The sequence below is a fragment of the Vicugna pacos genome, chromosome 20, assembly GCF_048564905.1.
Source record: "Vicugna pacos chromosome 20, VicPac4, whole genome shotgun sequence".
NCBI classification, from domain to species: Eukaryota; Metazoa; Chordata; class Mammalia; order Artiodactyla; family Camelidae; genus Vicugna; species Vicugna pacos.
Genome location: NC_133006.1, coordinates 12,793,965 through 12,803,125, shown reverse-complemented (window position 1 = coordinate 12,803,125; position 9,161 = coordinate 12,793,965). Strand labels below are relative to the sequence as shown.

The following is a 9,161-nucleotide window of genomic DNA, read 5'->3' as shown; positions in this document are numbered from 1 at the left end:
AGTCAAGCTTTCAGATAAGACAACTTCATGCAGCCTCGTGAGAGACCCTGAAAGAAACCTGGCTAAGCTGGATTCCTGACCCAAGGAAGTGAAGATCATAGATGTATGTAGCTTAAACCACTAACGTCGTGGTACTGTGTCAAGTGGCACTAGATAACAGATACAGACACCCAGGGTTAGCTGTGGGAGCAAGGACCAGGCCCCGGGAGCAGTTAGTGGGGCTGTATGCATCCCTAATTCCAAGAGCCAAGGAAGGGCAGACTCTCCTGGGGATTCAGAAATACGGCAGAGAGATGGTTCAAATATGGAGATACATTACCCAGTTGTCCAATTAAAACCAGAACTGAGAATTGAAGCATTTGGTTCACAGGAGAAATGAAAACACCCTGGGAGGGATGCAGCCCTATTTAGGGCAGACTCTGAGCAACAGCCGCTGGTGGAGGCGCCAGGCTGAGACTTGCTCGGGGAGGACGCTCCGCGCCTCAGGAGGCGAAAGGCTTTAGACAGGGTCGAGAAGAGACAAGTCATCATCAAGGGGAGTCTCAGGGGACGTAGGCTTCCCTTTGCTGGAGTCCTTAAAAAATAGAAGTGGTCTCAGCTTGTTAAATCAGTAACAAGAGTTCAAACTGATGATCAAAATCATTCAGTTTTCCTGTCCTGTGAGCAATTTTCTCACTTTCCTTTCTCCTCTCTTCTCACAGTGACCCCTGGTACTTTATGCCTGGGCTGCCATAACACAATTCCACAGGTTCAGAGGCTTAAACAGCAGAAATTCATTTTGTCATAGTTCTGGAGGATGGGAAGTCCAAGGTCAAGATGCCATCAGGGTTGGGTTCTGGTGAGGGCTCTCTTCCTGGCTTATGAACGGCCACCTCTTGCTGTGTCCTCACCTGGTCTTTCCTCTGCATGGGGGGAGAGACAAAAGATCTCTGGTGTTTCTTCCTCTTCTTATAAAGCACTAGTCCTGTCAGATTAGGGCCCCCTTCATATGACCTTTTTGAATATGAATTACCTCTGTCAAGCCCCTGCCTCCAAACACAATCATATTGGGTGTTAGGGCTTCAGTATATGAATTAGTGGGGGGTGGGGGCACAATTTAGTCCATAACACTTTCCAAACACTAAATACCTATCAAACGTAAGCTCAGTTGGGGTAGAATTTGCTTACGTCTCTTTTTACTCAGGGACCTAAGAGTCCAGGGACCCAAGGCCAACTTCCACTGTCCAACTCCAGCAAGAAGAATGACAGGGAGTCCTAAGAAGGGTCGGAGCTCTCACCACCTGAGCACAGCACTCCTGGGAAGGTCTGCCTGCCCTTCAGGGGCCAGAAACTACATAGGACCCCGACCCAGACTGTGCACTTTGCTGGAAACCACTGAGCCAGTGACAGACCCAGGGAGGGGCCAGAACCTAAGTCCTAGGATGGGAGTGAACAGTAATGCGGAAGAGCTCCCGCCCGTCCGGAGGGATTTCACGCTGTGTATTACAGTGTTTCACCTTTGCCATCAGCTAGTGTCCCACGAGCATGAAATGTGGTTAAAAAAAAAAAGACCATAGCACGTGCGCCAGCACTGTATAAGCCCCAAGGCCCCACGGTGATGTATGTCTGCCACTGTGTCACTGTAACCACGCCTCCCACTGGGGTGGGGTGCAGTGCCCTGTTAACTGTAGGCTCTGGACTCAGACGGCCTGAGCTCAGAATGCAACACTTTGGGCTATTTATTTAACTTTTGATCATCTAGGCTTCCTCCATGGAGAGACGGAACTAGAAAGCCTTAGGCATCAGGGGTGCTGGGTACCACTGGGGTGAGGGGCGGTGGGTGAGCCTCTGCACTAAGGCAGGCTGAAGACCGAATGACTACCGACCTACAGGCAAATCCCAAGCCTGCTTGGGGAATAATAATGATTTCACTAAGGATTGCAACTACTCAGGGATGCCCGCCGTCTGCCCCGCCATCAGTTTTCAAACTCAATTATTGGGTGAGAATGGAAAGAAATGCAAAAAGGCCAAGGAAGGAAACTTTTCAGCGTGAAGTGTTTCAATCATTTCGGCCTATTCTGGGTTTCCTGTTTCCAGCTTAGAACAAATGCACTTGGGTACAGACACACACATAAATTTAACCTTGTATGTGGCTTCCTTTCAGGGACATAAAAAGCTCCTGAATCCATTTCCTCACACTGTCTTTGGGGTGGTGGGTAAGTAATTAGGTTTATTTATTTTTAATGGAGGTACTGGGGATTGAACCCAGGACCTCGTGCATGCTAAGCACATGCTCTACCACTGAGCTATACCCACCCCCACTCCCTAGACTATCTTCGAAAGGAGTAGATGAATGAGTTTGACAGAAAACTGCTTGAAATTTTCCCTTTCTCAGATTGCATATTTAAGGGGGAAGCCTGCCAAGTGTTCAGCGATGCTCTGCATGGTGGCTCCTGGCGGGGACACTGTACCAGCAGCTCAGTGAACGTTTTCCCGAATCCTTGGCTCATCATTCTTTATCACCGGCTCTGTTCCCCACTTCCTACATGCAAGCCTTCTGTAATTCACATACATACTGCACACATTTGAAATGAATTTTGCATACGCACACATGCACGGAGGTCTAGGTGAAGATGCCCAATGTCTGCAGCACCCAGCAGGCTCCTGTATGTCCCCTCTCAGTCAGTGTCCTCCAAAAGGTAGACATTAGTATAGTTTCTATCAATTTAGGTCAGTTTTGCCCTTTTCTTAACATCATACATGGAGTTGTACATTGTGGATTCGCTCACATGTCTTTTTTTGCTTGAAGGTGTGATTTTGAGACCCAACCACATTGTTGTATGTCTCAGGAACTTGTTTTTTTTTTTTTAACCCCTTTGTAACACACCACAGTTTATCCACTCAGCAGCTGAAGGGCACTGGGGTTGTAGCCCATTAGTGGCTACCATAAACAGTGCTGCTGAGGACACGATTGTACAACAACTCTGGTGGATGTGAGAACTCGCATCTACTGGATGTATGTCCTGGAGTGGAATGGCTCCCAGGTACGCCTATACTTAGCTTTGCCGGAGATTCCAAGGCGGTGGTACCAATTTATACTCTGCCTTGGTTGATACCACTAACACTTCATTATTTCCCCATACTGTGTTTTGGCCATTCTGATGGGTGTTTGCTGTACCTCTCTGAGGTCTCGATTTGCCTTTCTCTGATGACAAATGACGCTGAGCACATTTTAACGTCTATGGGGCCACAGGGGTATTTCGGGTATAGGCGCACATGTGCGAATTGCCTGTTTAATGTTTTGACCATTCTTAAAAAATGAATTTTGTCTTTTTTCTTATTGATTTGTAGGATCATCTTTACATTTTGGATGTGAGTTATTTAACCACTGTATGTAACATAAATACCTTCTCCCACTCTGAGACTTCCCAGTTTACTCTCTTAATGGTGTAATTTGAAGAATAGCTGTTCTTAATTTGAACGAAAGACACTGTACCCATCTTTTATTTTACGATAGTGCTTTTGTGTCCCATGTAGTAAATTTTTGCTTACTTCAGGTCTATGACAGTGTTTTAAACCAAAGTATAGAGCTGGGGGGTATGTTAAAAGAGTGTCTGTGTACACCTGAAATGGCTTTTAGGACCAAGATGGCAGAAGATCCACTCATCAGAGCCCACCCCACCCCTCCCGGCCTCGCTCTGTTTCCTCTTCCTTCATGAGATGCTGCCAACCAGCTTCCCTTCCTGCTCGTCTCAGAAAGGGCTCAGATGAGTTCATCTCATCTGTCGGTAAGTTTTCAGAAAGACTAGAGGCGGAACTGCACTCCACCACGACCACCACTCAGAAATTCAACTCAGGCAGAAGACACAGAAATGACACGACGTGGACAAAGAGTCATTCACCAGGTATATTTGAAATCTAAGCTCTTTGAGCTATACACGTGCACAAATGAGTCAGTTGGTGGAACTCTCCCCCTCCCCCTCCACATTTAAACTTTTCAAAGTTAAAATAGTGCCAAAGAGGTTTGCGTCATGTGTTTCATGGAGATGCGGAGGCCATCCCGACTTTCACAGCGCTCAGAGCTTCCATGGAAACACTTCAAGGCATCCCTTCTGTTTCTGCCCCCCTTTCCTGGGACACATTCCTCTCCCCACGGCCCCAAACCCAACCTCGTGGAAGAATGACTTTCTCTGAGGCAGGTGAACATGGACATTTTGCAACAAATGTTACCAGGACTAACCACTTACGTCATATACGCCATGAATTTTTATTTTTATTTTTGATGACACAGAATAGTCATTTCAACTTTTGCTGAATTTGGTTGGAAAGGTCTGATGGATTTCTTTTAAAACATTGAAAAGCCATTCCTAAATAGTTTCTCTCATCCAGATGTCGCTAGAACCTGCCTTCTGAAAATTCTGTGTCTATTAACATAGCAAAGGACCCACCAAGCACTGAGAAGAGACAGCACAAAACGGCTGTCCGCTGTAGCTCTCAGGTCCTCTGAGCAGCAGAGGCCAAGATTTCCTCCACTAGAGGGCAGCATTTCTCCACAATCGAGTCAGATACTATTTGCCCATGAAAATGCAAAAACCTCCACAGCAAAGGAAAGTCAAAGCATTTGCTTATTAGACACTCCTCAGGTTACATTTTTAAAAGGAGCCTTCATTTTTTTTTTTATGGAAACTCAGGATTTGACAAGCAAGGCTGTCCTCAGTTTCACCTGTACTGTGTCCAGTACTATATTGCTATATTCACAGTAGAACGGACTTTAAATTTCTGAGTGATCAGTCTCATGTTTGTTTCTGATGAAACTAACATATACCTTAGTCAAAAAAAAAAAAACAAGCCACAACAATCCTTCCATCGGGTGGCTGTGTGTGTTATTGTTCTTGTGTGTTTCTCTGAGGGTGATGAAAGTATTTCCCCCACTCCGTCACAACGGGCATTTGCAGCTAAAGTAACTCATTAACAGACGGGGGTGGATGAGACCTGGCACACAGAGCAGAAGGTGATGGTTCTACAGGTGTAGCTTCCGTAATGCACTTTGGGCTAGAGAAATAGAAAAATCACACGTAACGAAAACAAACACGTTTTTGAGCAACAGGGGCTTCGCATGAGGAGGACTGTACATGTCCCTCTCTCCAGCTCCCCCTTTTAATGTGCTCTGTGGCTGCTACACTGACTTAGCTCCATTCACATTGGCTGCAACTGACACTTGCGTCTTCACTTTATTTAAAAACAAGTGGCCTTGCCAGCAAAGGTGCTGGCTAATCATTTCCATATTGGCATGAGAAGTTTTGTGCCCTTTCAAAATTCAGCATTACCCCTAGTACAGTGCAGTATTATCAGATGACCTGGACTAGTGTACGAATGCGTTCATAAGCGATACACAGACGTCGTTAAGCAGCGAATGGCTGGAACAGTCACTAAATAAAAACATCCAGATTTTTAAAAGCACAGCTGAAACATTTGTACAAATATACAAAGGGGGGGGGGAACCAACAACAATCATTCAGACACTGTGAAACTTTTGTAATAAATAGATTCGTCTGAAATCGGTCTCCATCGCCCTGGGCGAGCCTTCCCCAAGGAGGCTGGGAAAGTTCTACAGGGAAGTCATGTTCGAAACCTACTGAGGGGTATCTTTTGGGGCCCAGCTCAGTTTTTGCCTCCAGGAATTTCAACAGAGCTATGAAGTATTGGACTCAAAAGAGTGGCTAGACCCAGACTTGGGAAGCTGGACGATGCTGATAAATTTCCTAATCTAGAAAGGACATGGCTGGATGCAGACAATCTGTGACTTTAGCACATCCTCAAATCATGGAAATAAATGCTGGTGATCATGCATGTCCTGGGAATGCCGGGATGCAGAGGACTGAGTGAGACCAGACAGGGGTATCTCATGCAGTCAAAGTCAAGTTTACTTATGGTCCTACTTAAAGTGGCCAGGAAAAAAAAAAAAAGCAAACAAACAAAAAAAACCAATGCACACACGTCAGGAGCGGGACTGGAACGGCTCACAAACAACACAGATGCTATTTGTCACTGATGTCTCTGGCTTGGATCAACAAGAGAGTATGAAGGTCTAGGCTGTGCTGATCGTTTAATAAGAAAATACTACTTTTTTTTTCTAGAACCTTCTAAATAATGGATTATTCTGGATGGGTATGGTATGATCAGGAAACGTGTCACCTTTTCCTAGCCCTTTTGTCCGAGAGGCTTGATTACAAGGAAAGAATCTCAAACAACCAAACACCCAGGGATTTAAAGGCAATTTTCTTTTTTTTTTTTGACAAACAACAGGGGGTGAGGGAAAAAGCATGATCAAGAGGAGACAGATATTCTCTTGGAGGCGGAGCGGCGAGCTCAGTTGGACACGGAGGGCGGCAGGCCGGGACGCCGGGTCTGGATGATTTTTGGCTTGGGGGACGTCTTTGGATCCTCTTCTTCCTCGATGTCACTGTCACACACGTGCACGACGACACTTGGGGTGGACTCCGTCCCTGCGTGGAGCTCATACTTCTCTCCTGAAAAGCAAGAGAAAGCGGGGTGAGGAAGGCGGAGGGATCTCTGAACAGGACGTGGGAGGAACACTGTCCGGAGTCCCAGGGCGTGCCGGCTCTGATCCAGGGATGGGGCTGCAAAGCGGGACTAGCGTGAGCTGTCACTGCATCTCAGCTCTACCACCTCCCCACTGCGCAAGCCTGAGCCGGCCACCTAACCTCTCTCAGCCTCAGCACGCTCGACTGCAAACTTCAGAAGGGTGCTGACTACAGACCACAGGATGGTGGCGATGCCTACGTGGGTGTGGCAGTTACTTACCAAGTTTCTCTTCCATTTCCCAGCATCGCCGCTAACTTCTGAGTCACCTTGAGCCCATCGCTTCACTTCCGCATCTTTTGGACAAGGCCGTCTCTAAGTTATCCTCCAGCGGTCCCTTTCTTATCACAAGAGCTGGCCCAGGATGGAAGAAGGTGGATTGCCGCTGTCTGGGATTTGTACTGGGTACTGGGTAGCTGGGTTAGACGACTGTCGAGATCCTTGCCAGTTCCAAGGCTCTGTCATTCCTGACAGGTTCGTCTTGGAGTCAGGTCACTACTAGCCAGCTGGCCCCCTGTCTGTCTCTGTTTCATATTAGGAGCATCTCCCTGGTCTGGCCCATTGCAGGGCATAAAGGATACCAGGCAAAATAAAAAAAACTAGGTGTGTCTTTTGCAAGAGCACAGCCTTGTGATGATGGCATGTGGAAACAGGAAGGGTCACAAAACAAGACAGTAAGCACTGGAGTGGCAATTATGTCAAGGACGATGGTACCAAATTGTAAGGAGCAAGTGGCTCTAAAAGGCTTCCCAGGGGGAGGAGACAAGCTGGCTTGGGTCTAAAAGACAAGCAGAAGATGCTCAGGAGGTGGGCAGGTGCAGGGGGCCTTCTCGCGCTGCATGCTGGTCACTTCCCGACTGAGCTGCTGACGTGCTTACCCTAATCTTCCCCCGACACCTGTCCTTCACTTCTCATCCTTCGTGAATGGGAAACACCTGAACGCGTGTCTCCCAGACACCCTCCTGGTCACGGACTCTCGGAGTCTTGCCAGATCAAGTCCTCATTTTTCAGACTAGGACAAAAAAATCTCTCACCAATTGTGACAGCCATATTTCTATACCCAGCACATTAGCTACTTTTATGTGGCAGAGTCTCACCTGGTTCCCTAAATCCTGACCTCCCTCCAGGATAAAAGCCAGACACCCCTCAGTCCGGGAATTTTGCCTGTGATCCGCAGCCTGCGGGGGAAAGTGTCCCTTCTGGATGGCCAGAGCCAGGGCTGTCAGTTCCAGTGCTATGGTGGCATTTACCTGCCGTTGTGCACACCTTGGTAAGCATCAGTGGTGCAAATATCAAATGCTTGCAAGGCACAGTTTTAGATCCTGTGCTGACGTTAGGGAACGAGGAACACTGATAATGCAATAAAGCACCAGACCTCTTCTATGTGATGCTGGGAGGGATGTGTTTGGAGTCAGCCATCAATACGGGTTGAACTGTGTCCCCCGCATTCCCCTCCAAGATACTGAAGTCCTAATCCCGAGCGCCTACGACTGTGACTTTATTTGGAAGTAGGGTCTCCACAGATGAGTAAGTTCAAATGAGGCCATGAGGGTGGGCCCTACTTCAAAATGACCAGTGTCCTTATAAAAAGGGGAAATCAGGACGCAGCAGTGCAGTCACACACGGAGAACCCACGTGAGGACTGGAGTTCTGCTGACCAAGCCAAACAACTACGGAAGCTACAGGAGAAGCCTGGCACAGATCCTCCCCGGGCGTCTCCAGAGGGAGCGCGGCCCTGCTGACGCCTTGATCTCCGACGTCCACCATCCAGAACATGAGGCCATACGTTTTCGTCGTTTAAGCCGCCCAGTTTGTGGTGCTCGGTTATGGCAGCCCTAGTGGACGAGTGCAGCCACGTCCTGCTCAGTGTGTCCTCTCTCTGTCACGCGTCAGACAGGCCTCTGCTGGACCCTGCTCAACGTCCTGGTGTGTAAGGCAAAGGCTTTCCTGGATGAGGACAGCGGACCGTCCCCAGGAGCGGAGTGTGACACCTCCAGCACGTCCCTGATCTTGGCGGCAGCAGAGAGGGAGAGAACTAGCCAGAGCCAGAGAAATGTGGCCATGAAGACTCAATAATTTAAAGTCTAGATTGTGTGAAGTCGTAGGTAGAGAGATGTGTCGACAAGGTTGAAATCTCTGGCACAGTGAGCCCTCAGAGACCGGTTTGCATTCAGGAGCGGAGAGGGACAGACACAGGGACACGGAGCAGAAGCAGGAAGGAGAACCCTGTTTGAGTCCCTCATGCGAGGCTCTGCCTCCTCACTGGAAAGCGGACATCGACGGTCTGCACAGATCTAATGCCGCCGTAACCCATGCCGCAGTTACTGTGCAACACGCACTTGTAGTTGTGCTGTGTGTGTAGACACTGCCCACAGCTTGCTGAATTGGGTCTGTTTTGTTCTCCTTAAAGCAGTCTGTGTTTTTTATCCAAATCCCAAGAGAGAAGAACCACTTGACGTTGCTCAGGAGAGCAAGCGGCGTGAAGCTGCTCTTCATCTGAGAGTTCCGGGCGACAGGTGGGCAGACCTGGCTGGTGGCACCTTTGAGCAGTGGCTTCCAAGCATCTGACAGTTTACTGG

The 9,161-nt window shown here is 48.2% G+C and overlaps 1 protein-coding gene across 2 annotated transcripts in view; it reads right to left on the bottom strand.

The window, feature by feature from the left end:
- Positions 1 to 3,872: 3,872 nt before the first annotated feature.
- RCAN2 (regulator of calcineurin 2) overlaps positions 3,873 to 9,161 on the bottom strand; it is a 209,289-nt gene continuing 204,000 nt past the window's right edge. For both annotated transcript variants that reach the window (XM_072944872.1, XM_006201937.4), the window contains one exon: positions 3,873 to 6,509. In XM_072944872.1, coding sequence (XP_072800973.1) covers positions 6,349 to 6,509 — 161 coding nt within the window. In that variant the 3' untranslated portion in view covers positions 3,873 to 6,348. The remainder of the gene's footprint in view (positions 6,510 to 9,161) is intronic.